The following is a 26,477-nucleotide window of genomic DNA, read 5'->3' as shown; positions in this document are numbered from 1 at the left end:
GAATTCGAGTTCGTAAAGGACCAGGGTATGATAAATCTCGAAAATCAAATTACATTTTTTTATAAATCGAATTTGGATAATTCCCTAGTCGAATTTGACAGTTTTGACCATAAAAATAATTTGAATTCTAATTTTCAATTCGACCCATAAAGGGGTTGTTCACCTTCCAAACACTTTTTTTTCAAATTCAGTTGTTTTTAGATTGTTCTCCAGAAATAAAGCCTTTTTTTTTAATTACTTTCCATTATTTATTTTTTTCTGTTTTCCAAAATCTAAGTTTAATGTTGAATGTTCCTGTCTGTGATGTTTGAGTCTGGCAGATCAGTAATTCAGGTGTAGACTTTAAACTGTTACAATTTTGCAAAATTTAGTTGATCCATTTCTCAGCAGCATCTCTGGAATATTAGTAACTATTGTATCAAATCTAACAGCTGCCTGTAATGAAACCCAGGGATTCTGCTCAGCAGGGACAAATATAAGAAATGTATCAACTAAATGTATCAGTTTAGAACAGTTTACAGGGTCTGCGACCCCCCCTCCCAGGTGAAAAAGGTGAAAAATGACATGTTACACTTCAATATCAGAAAAACGGTCACACGTAGAGAATAGAAAGTCATTGGAAAAGGTTGTTATTTCTGGTGATCTATCTAAAAACAGCTAGTTGTTTGAAGGTGAACCACCCCTTTAATAAAGCTGTCCCTATGTCTTGTGCCTCAACATGCTGCTGCTGTTGGAAATGCTATATTAGGCCACACTCTCAGAACTAGACTTATATTATGACTCACGTCTCCCTCCTGTATTCATTTGTTTGGTTTCTTTTTATATTCAGTATGAAGATGAGGAGGCTGCAGAGGAATTCAAGATTGCCAGCTTTGTGAACATGGTCCGAGACTGTGGCCGAATAGGAATTCCTTATAGCTGCAGAGGTAAAGAGACTGGCTTTATCCTTTTTTTATGCATGAACCAGAGTATAGGAATTCTTCCTTGTGCTAAAAAGGTTTTTAAAGAAAACCAGCTCTAACCCCCCCCCCTCTCTCCAGCCCCCCAGAGTCTGATCTTTATAAAGCCTTAAACATAATGGGCTGAGAAAGCAGCCAGCACCAATGGTCCATTCACTCTGTTGCTAAGATGTCTGGAATTATTCCTCACACTCGGGTTATTTCTATTTAGCAGATACTCTGTTTTGTACTTTGCAAGTTTACAACGTTGGCTAATTTATGGCCAGTATTAATCCAATGTTAGAGAAAGGATTTAGACCTTACTTTGAAAAGTGAAAGGAGATGGATTTTAGAGAGAATTGGCTAAAATAAAAATAAAATAATGCTAAAGGGGATGCTCATGGCAATAAATGACAATAAACTCACTCTTGACTCACCTTTGTATTAACTTTTAGTATTATATAGAGTGATATTCTGAGACCATTTGCAATTGGTTTTCATTTTTTATTATTTGCATTTTTTTTAGCTATTTTTCTTTTTAATTAACAGCTCTCCAGTTTGCAAATTCAGCAATCTGATTGCTAGGGTCCAAATCCCCTAGCGACCATGCATTGATTTGAATAACAGACTGGAATGTGAATAGGAGAGGCCTGAATAGAAAGATGACTAATAAAAAGTATCAATAACAAAAAAAGAGGTGCCTTAGAGCAGAGACACACGGGCAGATTCGGGGAGATTAGTCGCCCAGCGACAAATCTCCTCTTTGGGGGCGACTAACCTCCCCGAACTGCCTTCCTGTTGGCTAGAATGAAAATCACCGGCGGGATAGCACTCGGATCTTTCGTTTTCCGAAGTCGTCCGAAGTTGCCTCACGAGGAAACTTTGGGTGACTTCGGAAAAAGAATCATCCGAGTGCTATCCCGCCGGTGATTTTCAATCTAGCCGGCAAGAAGGCAGTTTGGGGAGATTAGTCACCCCGAAGAAGAGGAGATTTGTCGCCGGGCAACTAATCTCCCCGAATCTGCATGTGTTTTTAGATGGGGTCGGTGACCCCCACTTGAAAGATGGAAAGAGTCAGAAGAAAAAGACAAATAATTAAAAAAAAACTATAAAAAATAAATAATGAAGACCACTTGAAAAGTTGCTTATAATTAACCATTCTATAACATACTAAAAGTTAATTTAAAGGGGAACCACTCCTTTAAATAATCAGTATGTCATCATTTCTCATGAATAAAGTGTTCAAGAGAACAAAGCCACTTTAAAATTTGCAGTGTACTGTACTTCTAGATACTGGATCCTAGATACTGAAAATCTGATCTCCAGCTGTTGCAAAAGTACATCTGCCATTATCAACTGCTTATCTGAAGAATTAGCGGCACACTAATCGTTGCAAAGCAGTGAACACATTTTATTTAGCCTTCCCAAATGTATGGCAGACAACGTTTCAATTATCATCTGCTTATGTCTGATGATAAATTGACGGGATTTCTCAGTCCAGAGATATGTGTCTTGACATATTGGAGCTAAAGGTTTAAGTTTTAAAGGAACAGTTCAGTGTAAAAATAAAAACTGGGTAAATAGATAGGCTGTGCAAAATAAAACAATATATTGGATAAAGGCTGGAGTGACTGGGTGTGTAACATAATAGCCAGAACACTACTTCCTGCTTTTCAGCTCTCCAACTCTGAGTTAGTCAGTGACTTTAAGGAGGGCCACATGGGACATAACTTCACAGTGAGTTTGTAATTGATCCTCAGCATTCAGCTCAGATTCAAAAGCAACAGTTATGACCCATGTGACCCCCCCTCAAGTCACTGATTGGTTACTGCCTTGTAACCAATCAGTGGAAAGCAAGAGAGCTGAAAAGCAGGAAGTAGTGTTCTGGCTATTATGTTACACATCCAGTCACTCCAGCCTTTATACATTACATTTAGTGGCTAACTAACTATATTAAATACATTTTTTTATTTTGCACAGCCTATTTACCCAGCTTTTATTTTTATACTGAATTGTTCCTTTAATGGTGTCCATACAAATGTCAGACCCGACCATGTGGCTCATGGGCCAAGTTGTTGTATACCATACAATGGACTGAACACGTTCATGACGCCAACCATCCCAACAATCAAAACAACAGAGAGTGAAAAGTCACCTCTTTTCCCCCCGACTGACATCAGGGCTCATTCAGAAATCTGAGCAAGTACGGCAGGACATATTGCACTGATACAGACACTTTGTGGGAGAACAGGTCACATGCAGTTCCAGGTCGACAGATGATCCCATCTATATAACAAACTCTGTGTGTGTGGGGCTTGATTTAAGGTGTATAAAGTGCCATAGTTCACCCAAAATATCCTATTTATGTTATTTTTTTTCCACCAGGTCACCTTCAAACATTTGACATGTTTATAGTGGAGAAGTGGCCCATTGTTCAAGCATTTGCCCTGGACGGCATAGGTGGTGGTGGATTCTTTACTATGAAACACGAGGTAAACATTAGGCAAAGCCCTTTGTTTCTCAGTTGTATAATTCGTTCCTCTACCCAAAGTCTCAGTAACAAGATAAAATCCCCTTGACCCCTCTCTTACAGCTTCCCTGCCAATTTGTTCAAGTCATGTTTGTGAAGGTTCCATCCTGGAGCGTTCTCACACCGTCTACCCTGTTTTTCTCTGTCTCTGATACTTTTTTCCCTTCTCTTTCTCTTCCTTTCTTTCCTTGTGTACTTCTTGTCTCATTGAATAAGTAGAAGGGTGGGGGCAACATGGACACTTGGTGGTTATAAGCCAGTGTTTGAAGGCTTCTGAAGATGGCTGGCCCTAGCCTGCTGATCTGCTGGGGCTTAATGTGCCTGGGTAAGAACCGGTGTGCGAGCTCATTGTGTGGTGTGTTGTGGCATGATGTTCACCTTAAAGGGAACCTTGCATGCAACACATGACCATATACCGGGAAACAAAAGGAGAGAAGTTGCAGATGGTAATCTCGTTAATAAATGTTTTGGTTTGTAACTGTGCATTCTTATGTGGTAACTGCAAAGATCTTTTTTTTATTTTACAGTTAATGGATGTCAGTGAGCTGCTTTGGAAGGTTTACAGTAACATGGACCCTTTTTCCCTAGAGGCCTTGCTAATGGAGGTACAGTAACGCCACACAGTTCTGTTTTTATTTCCAGCCATGTTGCAGTCAAATCTGTATGAAAGGTTCCAATAGGGATAATGATATGTTTTGAAACAAAAATAAAAGTGAGTTGGTTCCCTACTTTTAGTTGAGTACATTTGAATTGAGTAGAGAATTATACATAATGAAAACACTTTTCTTCTGTTATGCAGTGAGCCTTAAATGAGAATTAAAGCCTAACTAAAGAAGCAGCTAGAAATGTTGTACATGATGTTTTGTGCTTCTGTTCCAGCCCAAGGCAACCACAGCCCTTTAGCAGTAAAGATCTGTGTCTCCAAAGATGCCCCAGTAGCTCCCCATCTTCTTTTCTGCTGATTCACCGCACATGCTCTGTGCTGCTGTCACTTACTGAGCTTAGGGAGCCACTCACAATATACAGTACACATAGAATAGAAATGTCACAATATAAGGCTGATTAGTAATTAATACACATAATTACTACATGGCAGCACAGAAACCAGTGCAATTAGCATCAGAATTGAATAATCAGCAAACCTGTAGCATCAGCTTATATTACAGCCAGGGAAGCTCATTTTCTGCTGGATAATTAGTGACGAGCCCTAAGCTTAGCTTCTCAACAGCCAATCAGAGCCCACTGAGCATGTGAGTGTCACAGACACTTTCCAAGATGGTGACCCCTGTGACAAGTTTGAAGTCCTGGATCATTGCTGCTATTGACAAGCTGAAACTTTAGCCTTGTGCAATAAATTCATTATATAAAATATGCCATTTGTAGCCACATTCATCTTTAGGGTTTAGTTCTCCTTTAAAAATGCCATATTTCCAATAAGTATTGCTCTGGTCTCCTCTGCTGTACTGTTGCAGGATAGTGCAGAGATTAAACACCTCCCTGCAGATGCTCACTTTCAGGCACAGGAGTCTGCTGCCCTGTTTATTACTAATTATCTTGGCAAAATTAACAATCTATCTCCCTTTATATGTGTAGTCAGTATTGCAGATGCCATATAATTAGGCAGACTCCACTTGCTTTAATAAACCATAAACATGGAAGCCACATGCAATATCTTCTCTATTACAGCAGTATCAGGAGTCAGAGAGCACTGATAATAGATCTAAAATCAAAAGCTTGTTAGGGGTATACATATTTCAAATTGTTAACATAGAAATAGTACAAGTGTACTTGAATAGCGCATGCCTGGAAAATTAGCACTATAAATTGCTCTGTAGTGGAATGAAATGTAAAATAAAGTAAAATTCTGCAATAACCCAGGGCTTTTAAAATTCTTTTGTGTAGGGAGCCAATTATGTTCATAGATAATAACCTATTAAAATGACGCCATACCTACACTATATATGTCTGGAGCTCTTTCAGAGGCAAAATCTACCTGGAAAACCTTCATATGGCCAGCCTTGTGATAACAAATCCTAAAGGACCAGCAACACCAACAAAATGAAGTTTTTTTTTATTGTATCTAAATGTGTACAGTGTACTTACCTTTTACTGGTACAAACATGTATGTCTGAGGCTCATATATACCTTATATAAATAAGCAGCTGTATAGCCATGGGATCAGCCATTCATATTGAATTAGAGCTGCAGGACACACATTTACATAGCAAATAACAAATGAGCTCTGTAAAATGCAACATACTATGTTACCAGCTCTTTAAAGGAACAGTTCAGTGTAAAAATAAAAACTGGGTAAATAGATAGGCTGTGCAAAATAAAAAAAATGTTTCTAATATAGTTAATTAGCCAAAAATGTAATGTATAAAGGCTGGAGTGACTGGATGTATAAAATAATAGCCAGAACACTACTTTTCAGCTCTCTAACTCTGAGTTAGTCAGTGACTTTAAGGGGGGCCACATGGGACATAATTAATAGTTATGACCCATGTGGCCCCCCTCAAGTCTCTGATTTGTTACTGCTTGGTAACCAATCAGTGGAAGCCGAGAGAGCCTGCAAAGCAGGAAGAAGTGTTCTGGCTATTATGTTACACATCCAGTCACTCCAGCCTTTATACATTACATTTTTGCCTAACTAACTATATTAGAAACATTTTTTGTTTTGCACAGCCTATTTATTTACCCAGTTTTTATTTTTATACTGAACAATTCCTTTAAGAGTAAGTATGATATAAAATTGCATTAGCAAAGAAGACTGCAGTAATACTGTAAAGTCATTATCTCACATGCTATATTATATGCCCTGTATCTTACATCAGCTATCTTTAGTTTTGTTACACTGTTAAACTCAAGGTTCTTTCCAGAATCATAATGGTTGTTTAACAGTAAATCAGTAATGAAAGGGGAAGGTTCTCTTTATTATTAGGCTAATGTCAACAATCTGCAGCCTCACTTCTCTCTGCCTGCGTCTTGTCTGTGGCTGTAGAGAAGCTGATGTGCTCCTTTTTCTTGTGTGTCACCTTTTGGCTATAGGGCATATTCACTTAACCTGATGCAGTGAGCAAAATGCACTTTTGGATGCAATTGAGCGATGTTGTGCCAAATATTTTCAGTATGTCAGGCGTTACTTTGGCATACAAATGAGTTGCCCTCTGCGTCTATGAATGTGAAATGAGCCCTTGTGTCTGCACACCTTGCCTGTCCGTGAAAACATATGGTGGAGGGGAGCGCATCAACTTCTCTCTGCCAGTGTTTTCTCTGCAGGCAGAGAGCAGCCGGTGCTCTGCATCTCAGATGACAGAATTCACATTATTGAACAGAATTTGCATTTTATGTAGATTGTAATTGATGTATTTTTTCATTCCTATAGGATTTGATCACATTTGAACATCAGTGGACAAACTTGTTTTCACATTTTGAAACGGAAATCCCTTTTATGCTGGAGCTATCAGAGTGTCAAGCAGGAGAGGTATGTTAAATGAAGAGACAACAATTAATAAGATACTACCTGGAGCCAGTGTCGGACAGGCCCACAGGGATACCTGGAAAAGTACCGGTGGGCCCAGGTGTCAGTGGCCCCTCATGCTGCTAAATAATTGGCCTATTTCATGGCCATTCCCTATTTCTATTAGAACAAAGAGGCTAAATAGATGGAAAAATAGATTACAGTATGTAAAGAAAAGAGACTAGGAGAATAGAGTTTGAGTGAGGAGAGGAAGAATAATAGTACTGAGAGTGGGCCCCTGGTCTAAGATTAATTGGTGGGCCCCTGGTCAAAGGTTTTTGGGTGGGCCCTTGGTGTCCCAGTCCAACACTGCCTGAAGCTACCACTGATTACCTTGGGACTTGCTAATACAGGTATGGGACCTGTTATCCAGAATGCTTGGGACCTGGGGTTTTCTGGATAATAGATCTTTCTGTAATTTGGATCTCCATACCTTAAGTCTACTAGAAAATCAAGTAAACATTAAAGGAATTCTGTCATGATTTTTATGGTGTCATTTATATTTCTAAATTACACTGTTTACACTGCAAATAATTCATTCTACCATGTAAAATGTAATTCCTGAACCAGCAAGTGTATTTTTTAATTTATAATATTGACTTATAGGCAGCCATATCAGATAATTTTGCCTGGTCATGTGCTTTCAGAAAGAGCCAGCACTTTAGGATGGAACTGATTTCTGGCAGGCTGTTGTTTCTCCTACTCAATGTAACTGAATGTGTCTCAGTGGGACCTGGATTTTACTATTGAGTGTTGTTCTTATATCTACCAGGCAGCTGTTATATTGTGTTAGGGAGCTGCTATCTGGTTACCTTCCCATTGTTCTGTTGTTAAGCTGCTGGGGGGAAAGGGAGATGATAGCACTCAAAGAGCAAAGAGTGACTGAAGTTTATCAGAGCACAAGTCACATGACTGGGATCAGCTGAAAAACTGACAGCATGTATAACCCCATGTCAGATTTCTAAATTAAATATAAACATATCTATTTGTTCGTTTGAGAAACGGATTTCAGTGCGGAATGTTGCTGGAGTAGCACTATTAACTGATGTGTTTTGAAAAAAAATATGTTTTCCCATGACAGTTTCCATTTAAATTAGGGATGCACCGAATCCAGGATTCGGTTCTGGATTCGGCCTTTTTCAGCAGGATTTGGATTCAACCAAATCCTTCTGCCTGTCCGAACCGAATCTGAATCCTAATTTGCATATGCAAATTAGGGACAAGGAGGGAAATTGCTTGACTTTTTGTCACAAAACAAGGAAGTATAAAATGTTTCTCCTTCCCACCCCTAATTTACATATGCAAATTAGGATTCGGATTCAGTTTGGTATTTGGCCAAATCTTTCGCAAAGGATTCGGGGGTTCAGCTGAATCCAAAATAGTGGATTTGTTGCATCCCTACTTTATATAGCCCCAATAGTCTGGTTTTGCTTCCAATAAGGATTAGTTATATCTTAGTTGGGATCAAGTACAAGCGACTGTTTTATTATTACACAGAAAAAGGAAATCAATTTTTAAAAAATTTGGATTATTTGATTACAATGGAGTCTATGGGAGACGACCTTTCCGTGATTTGGAGCTTTCTGGATAATGGATACAGATCCCATACCTGTACTAGTCCACTGGCCGCAATTATAACAAAAAAAAGAGTATATCCTTTAATAAATAGTTTAGCACCCAAAGCTATAATAAACACTAGACTGAACAGTAGTTGAGTCAGGTCTCACCCATATTCAGCCATCTTACAAGTGATGTAAGTAGAAGTGAGCGAGCAACAAAGCAAAATAATGTTGGGCCCCTCTAAACTTTAAACGTTTTTTATTATTTTCAGTTAATGTTGCTGTAATTGGGATAGATCATTACTTCCCTGTGGCAGAGAAGAATAGCTACTGCAATTAATGTTACCGATTCCAAAACTGTGTGAAACACACGGTGTGGCAAAAGGCTGATCTCTGTTCAAAATCATTTGTACTGAGGTCTGACTGTCACTGCTCCGACTTTTTCACACATGGTGTGTCTAATTTACTACATTAGCAAGCAGAGGTGATGGACAGACAGAAAAGTTTTTTAAACAGGCTGTGGTTTGTACTACCACAGATAACTAAGGTAACTGGGATATTAGATATAACATATTTTCAACATTAACATTATAAAAGGCTTTGTTTGAATTCACTTCTATTTATTTCACATTACTGGCAAAATAAATTATACCCAAAGAGTACAGTTATTGTAAACATAGCAGTACTATGTGGAATATATCAAGATATTAAAGGGATACTGTCATGGGAAAAAATGTTTTTTTCAAAATGCACCCGTTAATAGAGCTGCTCCAGCAGAATTCTGCTCTGAAATCCGTTTCTCAAAAGAGCCAACTGATTTTTTTATATTTAATTTTGAAATCTGACATGGGACTAGACATATTTTCAGTTTCCCAGCTGCCCCCAGTCATGTGACTTGCGCTCTGATAAACTTCAGTCACTCTTTACTGCTGTACTGCAAGTTGGAGTGAAATCACCCCCTCCTCCCCAGCAGCCTAACAACAGAATAATGGGAAGGTAACCAGATAGCAGCTCCCTAACACAAGATACCTGCTCCCTGGTAGATACAGCACTCAATAGTAAAATCCAGGTCCTAATGAGACACATTCAGTTACATTGAGTAGGAGAAACAACAGCCTGCCAGAAAGCAGTTCCATCCTAAACTCTTGGCTCTTTCTGAAAGCACATGACCAGGCAAAATTACCTGATATGCACCTACAACTAAAGAATACACTTGCTGGTTCAGGAATGACATTTTATATTGTAGAGTGAATTATTTGCAGTGTAAACAGTGTCATTTAGAAGTAAAAACTACACCATAAAAATCATGACAGAGTCTCTTTAAGAGAATAACTATCCAGGACAGAAATAATATTTAAGGGCAAAGTTAGAAAATTGCAGAGTTCCACTCCACAAGTGATTTAATTTGTAACGCTGTTTATTAACCTACACCCTATGTGTCTTTCTCATGTGGGTTGGGGTGAGGCATTTACTGCTAAATATCACTTTTGTACAGAGGAATTCATATGATTGCATAGAGAACTATCTGCAGTTTCTGTGTTCATTTCAGCTGGTCTTACCAGGAGTGATGTTAGTCCTTACTACTTATTGTACCCCTACTAACTTCTTGTAAGGAAGTTATAACACTAAAGGTAGACTATAGGATTGCCCAGACAATTCGAGAAGATATAGTGAGTTGGGGCTCAGCTGCATCCTTCAGCACACTGCAGGGGCTTCCAGAAGGAGTATTAAGAAATGCTCATTATGCCAAAAGTGTCTTCTAGTTTGTCACACAAATGTAATGTTTGCTGTTTCTTCTCCTTAGCCATTCAGAAGTTATTTCAGTCATGGGATGCTGTCTAGCCATATTGCAGAACCCAGGTATGTATGGTAATCAGTTACTTGTTCTGTTAATAATTGGATAGCATTGAAAATTATTAATGTCTCCACTAAGGCAAGCAATAAAGCAGCTCCCATTTATATAGTATATGAAGTGTGAATCAGCAGTTAAAGGGATACTGTCATGGGAAAAAAAAAAAAATTCAAAATGAATCAGTTAATAGTGCTGCTCCAGCAGACTTCTGCACTGAAATCCATTTCTCAAAAGAGCAAACAGATTTTTTTATATTCAATTTTGAAATCTGACAAGGGGCTAGACATTTTGTCAATTTCCCAGCTGCCCCTGGTCATGTGACTTGTGCCTGCACTTCAGGAGAGAAATGCTTTTTGGCAGGTTGCTGTTTTTCCTTCTCAATGTACATGGGACATGGGACATGTCTCAGTGGGACATGGGTTTTTACTATTGAGTGTTGTTCTTAGATCTACCAGGCAGCTGTTATCTTGTGTTAGGGAGCTGCTATCTGGTTACCTTCCCATTGTTCTTTTGTTTGGCTGCTGCTGATGAAAGGGAGGAGGGTGATATCACTCCAACTTGCAGTACAGCAGTAAAGAGTGATTGAAGTTTATCACAGCACAAGTCACATGACTTGGGGCAGCTGGAAAATTGACAATATGTCTAGCCCCATGTCAGATTTCAAAATTGAATATAAAAAAATCTGTTTGCTCTTTTGAGAAATGGATTTCAGTGCAGAATTCTGCTGGAGCAGCACTATTAACTGATTCATTTTGAAAATTTTTTTTTTCCCATGACAGTATCCCTTTAAGGTGGCTATACATTGCAAGATCTGCTTGTTTGAAGAGGCCACCAAGCAAGCGAATCTCAGCCCCATTTGGCCACACACACCACTGTCCAATTACCAGATCACACCGAAGGATCTATGGACACCCATCATATAAGCACTGTATTAATGTGATTTTCAAACCTGCAATATTTCACCAGATATCAGTTGAGCATACAGATTGATAGGCCCCATACACAGTCCAATAAGCTGCCAACTCGGTCTGCAGAAAACAAGTTATCAGCTGTTATCAGCATGTGCTTATCAGTTTTAGCCTCTGGATTTTCCAGTCTGGTTAAAGTAAAACAGAAAGAAGATCATTTCTCTTTTAACATATAAGTCAGTTTACTAAAAAACAAATGGTAAATTGTACTAGTGCGGTTGGCTATAGCAATCCTTCAGATCTTTGCCTGCATTGCTTATGTCAACTGCACTGTGCTATGTTAGTAAATTTGTCCAACAGAATGTATTGCAGCCTTTATTCCTCCAATCATGTACACAGCACAAGGTTTCACGTTCATTGCAGTTCTTTGATTGTATTACCTCTAATACAGCAGTGCGTATATTATTAAAGGAATATGAATTTACTAAAGAAACAACTCTTAGCAGCATTATAAATAAAGTTCATGGCCCGTGCAATTTATCTAGGCGTGTTATAAATAACCAGAATTCCTGTGGCTGTTAGTAACAAAACAAATGCATTAAAAAACACATGTTGGACCTCATCTAGCACACAACTTGTCAACATTACTTTTCCCCTTCCCACAAGACCATCTGTTTGGATCCCTGAACTTATTTATTCACTGTAAGTCTTTTGAGTTGTATTTCCAGCTTTTGCTAATTTGGTAATATGTAGGAAAGAGTACAGTTATCACTTTTCCTGCCTCCCCTCCAGCCATTCATTCTCTTTAGTGTGTGGGCCACTGACTGTCTTTTTCATTTGATCAAATTTGACTGAATTGGAAATTGCTCACACACAGATATTTGATTTATCCTCGCAGTACAAATCTGCCCTCTTCCCTTGAGGCCCAGTTATCGTTTTCCTTTGAAAAGAATGTTTGAGTCTGTGTGTTTTAGTAGTCCAAATTTCTTGCCATAATTGTGCCTGATGGCATCACCAAGAAAACCTGACGTTAGCTTTCCTGTCAGTGAAAAAGTGGTAAAGGTTCAGTGATGATGTGATCTGACGTAGATAAAAGCAGAATTAAGAGAATGCATATACAGGGCACAGACTTTGTCTTTTGCACATGCTTGTGCCCAGAACATAAACTTTGGAGCAGTATAAGTTTTACTAAATCTTTTTTCAAAGCTACGAAGCAGTTTATTGCCAATAGATTAGCCACAATAGTACAAGCTATAACACTATATTTATTCTGCAGAATGCTTTACCATACCTGAGTAAACAGCTGTAGAAGCTCTCTATGTTTGTTTAGGATAGCTACTGCCATATTAGCTTGGTGTGACATCATTCCTGCCTAAGTCTCTATGTGCTCACTCCTAGATCTGGGCTCAGATTACAGTAGGGAGGGGGAGAGAAGCAAACTGAGCATGCTCAAGCCCAAGCCCCGGAGGTTTATGCTGAAAACAGGAAGCCCATGTAACATAGTGACATAGTAAGTTAGGTTGAAAAAAATACATCCATCAAGTTCAACCTTTAAACTTTTTTTAACCTGCCTAACTGCTAGTTGATCCAGAGGAAAGCAAAAAAAAAACCATCTGAATTCCTTCCTTCCAAAATGGCAATGGGTCCAGTCCCTGGATCAACGTGTTCTATGAGCTATCTCCCATATCCCTGTATTCCCTCACTTGCTAAACACCAAGTGTTACCTATCTAATGTATCAGCCTGTACCACTGATTCAGGGAGACAATTCCACATCTTCACAGCTCTCACTGTAACAAACCCCTTCCCAATATTTAGCTGGAACCTCTTTTCTTCTAATCCAGGGGTGACCTTGTGTCAGTCGGAAAGACCTACTGGTAAATAAAGCATTAGAGAGATTATTATATGATCCCCTTATGTATTTATACATAGTTATCATATCATCCCTTAAAGGAAAACTATACCCCCAAAATGAATATTTAAGCAACAGATAGTTTATATCAAACTGAATGACATATTAAAGAATCTTACCAAACTGGAATATATATTTACATAAATATTGCCCTTTTAAATCTCTTGCCTTGAACCACCATTTCGTGACTCTATCTGTGCTGCCTCAGAGATCACCTGACCAGAAATACTACAACACTAACTGTAACAGGAAGAAGTGAGGAAGCAAAAGGCTTCTTTTAGCTCATGTGACCTTACATGTGACCTTTTAGCTCATGTGACCTTACATGTGGTTTGTATGTGTGCACAGTGAATCATACGATCTCAGGGGGCGGCCCTTATTTTTTAAAATGGCAATTTTCTATTTATGATTACCCAATGGCACATACTACTAAAAAGTATATTATTATGATAATGGTTCATTTACATGAAGCAGGGTTTTACACATGAGCTGTTTTACTCAGTATCTTTTAATAGAGACCTACATTGTTTGGGGGGTATAGTTTTCCTTTAAGCGCCTCTTCTCCAACGTGAACATCCCCAATTTGGCCAGTCTTTCCTCATAGCTAAGATTTTCCCTTTACCAGCTTAGTTGCCCTTCTCTGTACCCTCTCTAATACAATAATGTCCTGTTTGAGTGATGGAGACCAAAACTGTACGCTATATTCTAGATGGGGCCTTACCAGTGCTCTATACAGTGGGACCCCCTCCTTCCCTTTTTGCCTAGTGCAGTCCCATTAAGGGTATAAGTGGATATTGTTACATCCCAGGTGCAGGAGATTGCCAGTTTGTCAAGATCCTGTTGCAAGTGCCACATCCTGGATGGAATTAATTGGGCTGATAGTTTTGTGTCATCTGCAAACACTGATACATTACTTACAACACCCTCCCCCAAGTCATTAATGAACAAGTTAAATAAAAGTGGACTCAATACTGAGCCCTGAGGGACCTCACTAAGAACCTTACTCCAAGTAGAGAATGTGCCATTAACAACCACCCTCTGTACCCGATCCTGTAGCCAGTTTCCTATCCATGTGCAAAGACTTATTTAAAGGGGAAGGAAACCTAGTCGGCGCTTGCCCACCCTCCCTCCTCCCCCTGGCCTACCCGTCCCACTGAGCAAATGCCCCTAACTTGTTACTTACCCTTCTGCGTAGGTCCAGTCCAGGGAGTTCACAGACAACATCTTCTTCCACGCGATCTTCTTCCTGCTTTGAACGGCGCATGCGCAGTAGGATCATTTCGCCGGTACGATCTACTGCGCATGCGCCAAAACACCGTTCACAGCAGGAAGAAGATTGCGTGGAAGAAGATGTCGTCTGTGAACTCCCTGGACTGGACCTGCGCAGAAGGGTAAGTAACAAGTTAGGGGCATTTGCCCAGCGGGACGGGTAGGCCAGGGGGGGAGGGAGGGTGGGCAACAAACGGGTGGGGGGTGGGGGTTTGCGCTGACTAGGTTTCCTTCCCCTTTAAGCCCAACAGACCTTAGTTTAGAAAGCAGTTGTTTGTGGGGCACGGTATCAAAAGCCTTGGCAAAATCCAAATAGATCTACTGCCCCCGCCCCCCCCACTGTCCAGCATCCTACTAACCTCATCATAAAAAGTAATCAAATTTGTCTGACATGACCTATTCCTTCATAAAGCCATGCTGATTGCTGCTCATAATGCCATTCACTAGGACAAAATGTTAAATGTGATCCCTTAACAAGCCTTCAAATAATTTGCCCACCACAGATGTCAAACTTACTGGCCTATAATTGCCAGGCTAGATCATAATCCCTTTTGTAAATATTGGAATGACATCAGCTTTTCTCTAATCCATAGGCACCATACCAGATGAAAGCGAATCTGAGAAAATCAGAAATAGGGGCTGGTCTAAAACTGAACTAAGCTCTCTTAGAACCCTTTATGCCATCAGGCCCTGGAGCCTTGTTTACATTAATTTTTATTAAAGCTTTATGAATCATATCCTGATTGATATGACTGACTAGATTGAGCTGAGCCATCAGTACAGCTATGAAGTGAGCCTGGGAACTCAGACTCCTCTATTGTATACACTGAAGAAAAGAACTGATTTAGCACATTTGCCTTTTCTGTATCTGTTACACAATAGAAGGAAAGAAATGTGTTTCCTTTGACAGAGGACTCAGCAGCATTACTTTGAGGGTTTACTGGTGTATTTATATAGACCTTTCTGATAAAGCTTACTTAATTTTAGTCTTTCCTTCTCCTTTGATGTGGAAGTGGACCTGATTAATAACTTTACTTGTATTTTAATGTCATGCCATACATAGACACTGGATCTATTACTTAACTGAGGAACAAACAAATATAATAAATTGTGGTTTTAAAGAGATGTGACAGAAATGTCTTATTATTTAGAAATAGTAAGTATTGTTTATATCAATGTGTAATTAACATTCATTTTTTTTGTCTATTTAGTCCCTACAGACAGCCTTTTGTTCTCTTCGGCACTCACTCCACTAGAGAAAATCTGAAGCCGGGCAACTTTATCTTTCCATCTGAAGGCCACCTGGTTAGAAACACTGGTCCTGGGGGCAATACTGCCAAGCACATGGTATGTATTAGTTTCTGTGTAGTGTAGTGTTCACAAGCAAACTTTTGTCTGCATGGCAACTGATCTAGTTTACACACTAGTTTGTTGGTCTTCTGTATATTTCCACCAATATAGAAAATTGAAGTTGAATGAAGTTGCATTGTCAGACCATTGAAAAGACATTTGATGATGCTTTTTAGATGCTGATTTTACATAGCAATACAGGTATGGGATTCCTAATTTAGAAAGCTCTAAATTATGATAAGGTTGTCTCCCATATTCTTCATTTTAAGCAAGTAGTTCTGATTTCTAAAGATAATTTTCTTTTTCGCTACAATAATAAAACGACACCTTGTTCGTATTCTAACAATGCTACATAAATCCATATTGGTGGCAAAATAATCCTGTTGGGTTTATTGAAGGTGTCATTGTTTCTTAATAGACTAACGGTATGGTTATCAGAATTACAAAAAAGGCCCCCTGATCCAAAAAAAACCCAGATCACAGGCATTCAAAATAATAGGTCTAATACCTGTTATAGTTATCACTATCCTTTCTGGGTTACAATTTAGAAAGTAATTTTAATTCAATTTTACCTGTTTATAAGTGGTACCCTGGATGCTGATATGTTATTTGTGGCCTAGTTTCAGTTCTGTATGCCCCAATGAGTGGGTGGGCACAAATTATCATAAAGAGCTTATTAGCTTATAGAAGGTTCCTATTTTTGGCTTGGTGATCCATGTCACTGATTTACTTGATCATGTTGTGCAGGTGGCTCAGTGTGTTTCCCCGAAAGGACCTTTGGCTTGTTCCAGGACTTACTTTTTTGGAAGCACTCATATCCCTTACTTAGGTGAGTATCGATTTAACTAAATGTCTCCTATTATGTTGTTAGTATAGTCCTACATGTGCAGCTAAACATACATGCCAACAACATGGCTGTGCACTGTGCCAATTTCAGCCTTCTCTATGGCCATCACTCAGGGAGCAAGGGCCTCTATGGAAGCCTTTTTGACAGACCTCATTCTGCTGTCTGTCTCCAGGAAAAAGGCTCTTTGGATTCCTCCCGTCAGCAGACTCATATATTACTTATTTTTTAGCTAATTGAACAAATAAATGAATGTCATTTGGCCTTTACATGTATGTTTATATATTGTATGTAAAAAATGAATTCTTTCCAATTCCTATGCAATTTGCTCATAAGTAGGTTGTATGGATGCTGAGAACTCACTATCTGTCTCTTGCCTTCTTCATTATTATGCTTTATTTAATGTGGTGCCAACATCATAGGCTTCTGGTAATGCTAAGGCATGCCATTTCTTTTGCCACTTCTCCTTCACACGTATACAAACTTTAGAAGTTCCTAAAATGTTTTTATTATTCCCTCTTCCAGGAAAGGATAACGATGCACAAAAGAAGAACGACCACATGTAAGGATAATTTCAATCCACACTGTTTTTTATAGTAGTAAAATACTAAAGTCTAAATGGAACCCGGATATGCACTAAACAGAAATAGTTTATTCTGGCTCCTTACTCTGGACTATAGTGATATTTGTGTGTCCACATACTAATAATGTGCTTTACCAGTTTGCTCAGTACACATTTGTGTTTGGGTATAGGTTCACATTCAGTGTAGCTGCCTTCACAATGTACTGCAATCCTAGATTGAAGGTCAAATTAAGAGGGTTTAGTGCAGGCTAAAAACAAGACCCTTTGTGCTGCAATTTGCATTTATTGTACTTTTTCTAACAGGGAACAATAAAAACGATTTTTAACTGCAGACCGTATTACTTTCTAAGTAAGATCTTATAGTGTACGTTTATGCTTTTCTGGAGCTCCTATTATTTCTTGTAGGTTGTCTCTGTATATCATCCATTCACATTATTGTCAAGGAAAATATTTACAATGCTAACAATAGAAGTAACATAGGACAGGAAACTACATGCAACACAAAGCACTTTCACAAATTCCTTTTTGACAGAATTGAAGAGGGCGATGCCATATCCTTCTTTGTCATAATAATAGCTCTTCCTGTTTGTAAATAACACAAATAGGGGTTAAGGGATAACAATTTCAAAGAGATGTTAACACAACAACATGAGCAGCAGCCTAACTTCCTTACGTGATTTTCAGGCTGAAAAAATGACAGTCCTGAGAATGACGAAGCAGAAATGGCAAAATAGCATCAGTATTATCTTTAGGCTTACGGCACACGTGGACTTTTCTCCACCAATGTCACCCTAGGGGTTTTCTTGTGTAGCTATACCACCCACTCCTAATTACCCATGGAAGTAGGCACTAACACAAATGGCATAAACTTGTCAGTGCACATTAAAGGCTCTTGAATGGTTGGATTTTTCACCAATGATTTTTCACTAGTGTAGAAATGTTAAGTGTACCATTAGCCCAGGGCCGCCATAGGGGGCACAGGGGGTACTCGATGAGCCAAAGAAGTCCAGAAGAGACAAAGTTAAACTCCTGAAGAGCCAAAGAGTCGAAGTTAAAGTCCCAAAGCCGCAAATAGACCCGAAGCCATGAAAGGAACCGAAGTTGAAATCCCGAAGCTGCAAATAGACCCAAAGCCATGAAAGGAACCGAAGTTGAAGTCCCGAAGCTGCAAATAGACCCGAAGCCATGAAAGGAACCGAAGTTAAAGTCTCGAAGCCGCAAATAGACTCGAAGCCATGAAAGGAGCTGAAGTTAGACCTGAAGTTGAAGTCACAAAGTCGTGAAAAGACCCAAAGTCATGAAAGGAGCCAAAGTTGAAGTCCCAAAGCAAAAAGACCTGAAGTCACCAAAGGAGCCGAAGTAAAAGTCCTGAAGCCACAAGTTCAGTTCTACTGAACACCAATATGTGTTTTTTTCTGTTATTAAACCCCTAGCCACCAATGTATTATTTTAATACTCTATAGGCCCCTGCCACCAATGTAAAATATTCTCTAGGGCCCCAATGTTTCTTTTTAACTTGTAAGGGGGGGCCCTGGTGCCAGTGTTTTTTAACTTGGGGGGGGGCTGGTCACCAATTATTAAAAAAAACTTTTATGGGGCGCCCTGGCGCCACAGTTTTTTTTAACTTATAAGGGGATCCTGAACAAAAATGTTGTTGTACTGGCCCTGTGATTTCTAATGGCGGCCCTGCATTAGCCTATGATCAACTAAATGCCCAGAGGGACTGTGTGTGCTGGATTCTATAACGGTAATGTACGTGTGAGGTGATAGTAGCCTGGAAAAGCATTGTGACCACTTTCCAAGCTATCACAACCTGACATAGGGTGATGCAGGCACTTGTGAGCTGATGTACATAGAAGCCCAGTGATCCCCAACCATTGGCTCACAAGCAACATATTACTTACCAACCCTATCGATGTTGCTCTCGGTGGCCTCAGAGCAGGTGCTTATTTTTCAATTTTTGGCTGTCCGGTTGTTTGCAGGGCCAAACAGGCAGCTAGCCACTGATGTCCTAGCTACAACTAGACAGTATTGCTTGAAATGGTCTTTTTAGTTGATGGACAAATTGTTTTATGATTTAAATGATCGTTTCAATATAATCTTGTTCTTACAATAACGAAAATATCCTTTAAAAATCTTTAAAGCTATGGCCTCTGTTAGACAAGTTTTGGTTGCATTAAAAACAGGTAAACAGTCAAACCGACCCTCCTATAGGCTGCCAGTCCACACAGAGGCTACCAAATAGCCAATCGCAGCCCTTATTTTTCATGCTTGTGTTGCTCCCCAACTCTTTTTACATTTGAATGTGCTTGCCCACCCTGTTGTTATTCTTTCTGAAAAGTTAAGGGTTTTTTAATCTTGTTTTTGTTCTTGCTTTTCTTTAGTACTCTGCTGTCACAGATATATGCTGCTGTGGTGGAAGCTGTGCTTGTTGGTATTGCCAGCTATGCTAAATCTTTAAGCCCATCAAAGGTATTGGATCTTTATCTGGAATTCTTGGGACTTGGGGTTTTCCAGATAAGGGGTTGTTTTCTGTACTTTGGTTCAATATACCTAGTAAAAAGAATTAAACAAATATGGATTTATAAGGCTGGGAGACAAGTTTTGGTTGCAGAAAAACCAGTGCACTGCCAAACAGAACCTCAATGTAGGTTGACAATCCACATAGGGGCTACCAAATGGCTAATCACAACCCAAGAACATTTTTCATGCTAGTGTTGTTCCCAAACTCCTTTTACTTCTGAATGTTGCTCACGGGTTCAAAAGGTTGGCGATCCCTGATGTAGAGAGGGATATTCTGAGACAATTTGCAATTGGTTTTCATTTTTTTATTATTTATGGTTTTTGAGTTATTTAGCTTTTTATTCAGCAGCTCTCTAGTTAAGAGGCTGGACTATGAATAGGAGAGGCCTGTCTAGAAAGATGATCAATAAAGTTAGCAATCACAACAAATTTGTAGCCTTACAGAGCATTTGTTTTTTAGATGGGGTCAGTGACCCCCATTTGAAAGCAGGAATGAGTCAGAAGAAGAAGGCAAATAATTAAAAACTATACAAAATAAATAATGAATACCAATTACAAAGTTGATAAAAACTGGCTACTTTATGGCTGGAACTACACAGTGTATGTTCTTCAGATCCAGCGCAATGAGAGCCAGGTGTTACATTGGATGCACCGAATATAATGTAAGTAGTACAAATGTCGCATCTACAAACTGCATCCGACACAACGCGACTGTCGGATGCGAACGCTGCACATTGCGTCTTCACCTGACAGTCGTGTCGTGTTCATCCCACGTGACTCCTGTGATTCCTCTCACGCGTCTGATCTGAAGAACACGCACCGTGTAGTTCCAGCCTATAAAATGCTAAAAGTTCACATAAAGGTGAACCACCCCTTTAAGAAAATTCAATTGCTCCTACTTTCTCTCTTTTTTCCAGAGAGAAATATTTAATAATATTTAAATGAATGGATGTTAATGATGGTCTCAATCTATTTCCCTTTATTCAGGCAAAGGAGGCAGCAGAGCAGACTCTCTGGGCCCAGTTGGACTCCATGAACCTGCTGCAAATAAAATCTTCATTAAGGTTTGTCTGAAAACGTATGAACTTTGCAAACTGTTGAAAAGTTGATTTGTTTACATGGGTGTATATTCTGAGCCATTCTGTACAAGCACCCTGTTTATGCACACACACATCTGCAGGACATTTGTGTATTCTTTTAGAAACACATTTATTAAAGGTCGAATTTCAAATTCATGTGAGTTTTTTTAAACTCCAATATACTTAAAATTCGACTGGGGGGGTTATTTGATAAAAAATCAAATATCTAAAATTTGTTGCGATTTTTACCGACTCAAAAACTCGAATTGAATTCGACTAAAATTTGATTTGTTTTTTCTCTGAAAAAAATTTGAATGTCAGGAAGGCTAGTGGCATGTCCAAATTGATGGTTGGACCTCTCCCATTGACTTATACATGAACTAGGCAGGTTTTAGGTGGCGAATATTCGAATTTGAGTTCTTAAAGGGAATATGAGGAAATTCGAATTAAAACTCGAATCGAGTTTGGATAATATACAATTCAAATTTGAGAGTTAAGACCATAAAGAAAATTTGAATTTTAAATGCGACCCTTAATAAATCTGTGTGTCTGTGTGGGTTTTCTCTGGGTGCTCTGATTTGCTCCCATACTGAAAAAACATGTAGGCTGGTTCATTGGCTGATCAAACTGACCTTTGTATACCTTTGTGACCTTTGTATACTGTACGTATGTTGTATCAGTATTATGTTATAAGTAACTTGTAATGTAAATACGGGGAGGGAGCAAGAATTCTTTTATTGCACTAAAGCAGGCATTTTATTATATCGCATACCAGACAAAAGAAACGTGTACTCCTAGTAGCTATGTAAAGGTTTCATTTTTATTATTATCACACAAGATAAGAGAATGGAACAAACACACGCAACGTAGGTCCCCTTAGTTATAATTCAGTATATGGTAACTTACATTTTTTATTTGTTTTTTCTTTTATAGGTCTAAAGTAACATTTCAAATTGATGCTGTGAATAGTCTTGGAAGGTATGTTTTATCCCTGATATGTATGTAATGAATTTCTGTGCTTCAAAAGCATAGACCTGAGAAAGCTTTCATGAACTCCCTACTTAGGTGTTTATTTCAGTACTGGGGTTCCTCGAGTTTCATACATCCGACTTACATACAACTCATACTTACAAACAGAGGCTATTACAGTATTGTACTGTGGTTTGCTTGGCCTTTATTAGTATTTGGCTTTAATAAACCACCTGCCCCAATCCCTTCTGGGTTGTGTTGTCTACTGCAGAGCACAGAAAGGTAAAAATAAATTCTATGTTAAGACAAACATCTGTCTAAATTGCATTTAATAAGTAATTGTACCTGTTTAAACTTACATACAAATTCAACTTAAAAACAAACCTACAGACCCTATCTCGTACATAACCCGTACGGACAGCACTACAAAATATGTTGGCGCTATATAAATACATGTTAATAATAAATATCCCGGGGACTGCCTGCATGGTAAGGGTAACTCTCCCCTTCTGAAGGCTACTAATCTCCTCCAAATGCTTTAGGGCAGAGACACACGCTCAGATTCGGGGAGATTTAGTCGCCTGGTAATAAATCTCCTCTTCTTCGGGGCAACTAATCTCCCTGAGCTGCTTCCCACCGGCTAGAATCTAAATCGATGACGGGATAGCACTCGGAGTGCTTCATTTTCTGAAGTCGCCCGAACTTTCTTCTTGAGGCAACTTCGGAAAACCTAGCGCACCGATTGCCATCCCGACTGTGATTTACATTCTAGCCGGCGGGAGGCAGTTTGGGGAGATTAGTCGCCCTGAAGAAAAGGGTATTTGTTGCTGGGCGACTAATCCCCGAATCTGAGCGCGTGTCTCTGCCCTTACTGCTAGTGATAAAGTCAATCTCTGGGGTAAAACATATGAGTTGCTTCAGATTTCTGAGGAAACCTCTGGAGACAGCAAAAAAGTCTACTTATTTGGTGACTATGCCCAACAAAGTGATCTTAAGTTTAATGACCATTTAAGACTATATAAAGTGTAATCTAAACTAGGGATGCACTGAATATTTTGGATTCCGCCGAACTCCCAAATCCTTTGCGAAAGATTCAGATGAATACCGAACCAAATCCTAATTTGCATATGCAAATTAGGGGTGGGAAGGGGAAAACATTTTTTACTTGGGATTTCCCCCAACCCTAATTTGCATATGCAAATTAGGATTAGAATTTGGTTCAGCCAGGCAGATGGATTCGGCCAAATCCGAATCCTAAAACAGTGATCTGAGAAAAAGAAAATGTCATTGAATTTAATTAATATATCTTGAAAAATGACCCAATAGCCTTGATCCAACCATTTGCACTTAATCTGTTGGATCACTATTTGGAAGCCCTTTCTCAGCCTTTAAAGGATTGCTCCTTAAAAAACAGTTTATGAATTGTTAGTTTCTACCTCTTCTGATTGCAGCTGATTGCTAAAATCGTTGTTTTACCTTCTAGGATTGTACCATTGGACGATGGGTTACATTTGGTTAATACAGTAAGTAGTATTGTTTATTTCTATATAAAAACATCTCCTAAACTGATTTTTTGCTCTATTTATCTACTTGACTGGTTTGGCTGATGTTTGTAAGATTTATGTGCAGCTGTGTCCTACCAAGCTGTAAACCCAGGCAAAAATACTGTTTACTAGCCATCTACAGAGATCTTAGTTGGGTAGAAACAACAAAAAAAACAGTTATGCAAAGTCACAAAGGCTTGGGTAGCTGGGCATTCCACCACTCTCACATGCTTGATATTCCAGCACATGCATCTCATTATATTGCAGGCCAGCATGTCAGTGTATGACATTCCAGACTTACAAAATGGAAGAGGATGTTTAGGATCTATTGTGTTCTCTGAATCATTTCTGAAATCCCAGATCAATGTGAAAGAGAAAGGTAAGCAACATTGTTTTTTTATATTGCTGCAATTCTGTAATCGAAATAATCCATGAGCCCTGCATATGTAAATTGCCTGGTTCTTTAATTCTGCATGAGGGGGATAAAAAGGCTGCCATGCGAGTTCCTTCAGAAACTTGCCAGTGTACCAAAGTTAATTGCTGTTGTGCTTGTGATAGAGCCAGACAACTGGTATAAGGGCGAGGAGAGACAGAGAGCTGGTCTAGGGATAGTGACTGTGGTGCTGACTAGCATAACCAATATGCTTAAAGGGATACTATCATGGGGAAAAAGGTTTTTTTTTTTTCAAAATGCATCAATTAATAGTGCTGCTCTAGCACTGCAATCCATTTCTCAAAAGAGATGCCCCCAGTCATGTGACTTGTGCTCTGATAAACTTCAGTCACTCTTTACTGCTGTACTGCAAGTTGGAGTGATATCACCCCCCCCAAGTTGGAGTGATATCGCCCCCTCCCTTTCCCCCCAGCAGCCTAACAACAGACCAATGGTAAGCTAATCAGATAGCAGCTCCCTAACACAAGATAACAGCTGCCTGGTAGATCTAAGAACAGCACTCAATAGTAAAATCCAGGTCCCACTGAGACACATTCAGTTACATTGAGTAGGAGAAACAACAGCCTGCCAGAAAGCAGTTCCATCCTAAAGTGCTGGCTCTTTCTGAAATCACATGACCAGGCAAAATGAGCTGAGATGCACCTACACACCAATATTACAACTAAATACACTTGTTGGTTCAGGAATGACATTTTATATTGTACAGTGAATTATTTGCAGTGTAAACAGTGTAATTTAGAAATAAGAACTAAATTAATGACAGAATCCCTTGAACTAGCTTCCCACACTGAATACACTCTATCAAGTCACCTTAGAAAACCACTCTGCTCTTGGCCCTTAATCTACCCACGCACGGGTTCGAATAGTTAATTTGAATTAGAATTTTCGGAAAAAAAAATTGTCAAAACTTCAAATTTTGAGATTAATCAAACCTATACCCTGGGAATAATTTGAATTCAACTATTCGCCACCTAAAACCTGCCGAGTTCATGTATAAGTCAGTGGGAGAGGTCCAGTGACCCATTTGAAGATGTTAAAGGAGAAGGAAAGCTCCAAGACAGTTTATTGCCAATAGATTAGCCACAATAGTGCAAGCTAGAACGCTATATTTATTCTGCAGAATGCTTTACCATACCTGAATAAACAGCTCTAGAAGTTCTCTCTGTTTGTTTAGGATAGCAGCTGCCATATTAGCTTGGTGTGACATCACTTCCTGCCTGAGTCTCTCCCTGCTCACTCATAGCTCTGAGCTCAGATTACAGCAGGGAGGGGAGGAGGGAGGGAGAGGGAGAGGAGCAAACTGAGCATGCTCAAGCCCTAGCCCTGGAGGTTTAAGATGAAAACAGTTAGTCTGATACAGAAGCCCATGAGTACACAATAGAAGGAAAGAAATGTGCTGTTTGACAGAGGACTCAGAGCAGCATTACTTTGAGGGTTTACTGGTGTATTTATATAGACCTTTCTGATAAAGCTTACTTACTTTTAACCTTTCCTTCTCCTTTAATAGCTTTTCTGGCATTCAAGTTTTTTTTTTTTTTGGAGAAAAAACTCAATTTGAGTTCAGTCGGGTTTGATTTGAATTCGATTTGAGTTTTCGGGTCGGTAATATTCTTTCATGTTTTAGATATTCGTTTTTTTTCTTAAATAACCTCCCAATCAAATTTTGAGTATATTCAAATTTATTGAAGTTGAAAAAAAACTCACATGAATTCGAAACTCGAGTCGAGTTTTTTAAATCCGATTCAAATTCGATTCGATTTTTCAGGTCGATTTAATTCATTCGAGTTTGAAAAATTTGATTTTTTTTAAATCAAATACAGTTGATCGAATTTATGGGGGTTTAGGGGAGTTTTTAAAAACTCACATGAATTCGAAAATTCGACCTTTGATAAGTGTGCCTGAAAGTGTGTATGTGGCTTCAGTTACTGCTATAAAATAGTACAGAGTGAAAGAAGCACAGAAGTGTTCACAAGTCTATTATTTACACTGTGTTTAACCCATAAAAGAAGCTGTCATTTTAGATTACACTGATCTTTTGTCATTGTGGAAAACTCCTGCAAACTATAGAGTTTAGTCCATTCATGTGTTACGTGTTAGCTGAGAAAATACTGTCACATCTCCCAACCCTTTAACCTTTGGGTGTTAAAGGGTTGTGTGCCTGGTAGGGGATCATGGGAGTTTCAGATCATAACAGCTGCATGCCCACAAATTTCATATCAAGTCTATTGCTTTAAAGGGGTTGTTCCCCTTTGAGTTAACTGTTAGTATCAAGTAGAGAGGGATATTCTGAGACAATTTGCAGTTGGTTTTCATTTTTTATTATTTATGGTTTTTGAGTTATTTAGCTTTTTATTCAGCGGCTCTCCAGTTCGCAATTTCAGCCATCTGGTTGCTAGCCTCCAAATTCCCCTAGCAACCATGCACTGATTTGAATAAGAGACTGGAATATGAGTAGGAAAGGCCCGAGTAGAAAGATGAGTAATACAAAGTAAAAATAACTACATTTGTAGCCTTACAGAGCTGGGAAGAGTCAGAAGAATAATGCAAATAATTCAAGAACTATTAAAGAAATAATAAAGACCGATTGAAAATTGATTAGAATTAGCCATTCTATAACATACTAAAAGTTAACTTCAGGAAGATTA

General features: G+C 39.0%; 1 protein-coding gene across 1 annotated transcript in view; it reads left to right on the top strand.

Annotated features, from left to right (window-relative positions):
* dnaaf9.S (dynein axonemal assembly factor 9 S homeolog) overlaps positions 1-26,477 on the top strand; it is an 84,571-nt gene that overhangs the window by 30,387 nt on the left and 27,707 nt on the right. Inside the window, exons 5-17 of the mRNA XM_018242969.2 lie at positions 830-926; positions 3,324-3,430; positions 3,996-4,073; positions 6,854-6,952; positions 10,352-10,407; positions 15,698-15,833; positions 16,584-16,665; positions 17,206-17,242; positions 19,648-19,735; positions 20,774-20,850; positions 21,799-21,843; positions 23,318-23,357; positions 23,646-23,757. Of these exons, the coding sequence (XP_018098458.1) occupies positions 830-926; positions 3,324-3,430; positions 3,996-4,073; positions 6,854-6,952; positions 10,352-10,407; positions 15,698-15,833; positions 16,584-16,665; positions 17,206-17,242; positions 19,648-19,735; positions 20,774-20,850; positions 21,799-21,843; positions 23,318-23,357; positions 23,646-23,757 (1,054 nt within the window). The remainder of the gene's footprint in view (positions 1-829; positions 927-3,323; positions 3,431-3,995; positions 4,074-6,853; positions 6,953-10,351; positions 10,408-15,697; positions 15,834-16,583; positions 16,666-17,205; positions 17,243-19,647; positions 19,736-20,773; positions 20,851-21,798; positions 21,844-23,317; positions 23,358-23,645; positions 23,758-26,477) is intronic.

Source organism: Xenopus laevis, chromosome 1S, assembly GCF_017654675.1.
Source record: "Xenopus laevis strain J_2021 chromosome 1S, Xenopus_laevis_v10.1, whole genome shotgun sequence".
NCBI classification, from domain to species: domain Eukaryota; kingdom Metazoa; phylum Chordata; class Amphibia; order Anura; family Pipidae; genus Xenopus; species Xenopus laevis.
The sequence above is the reverse complement of the archived record's forward strand: the minus strand, read 5'-3'. Positions and strand labels throughout refer to the sequence as shown.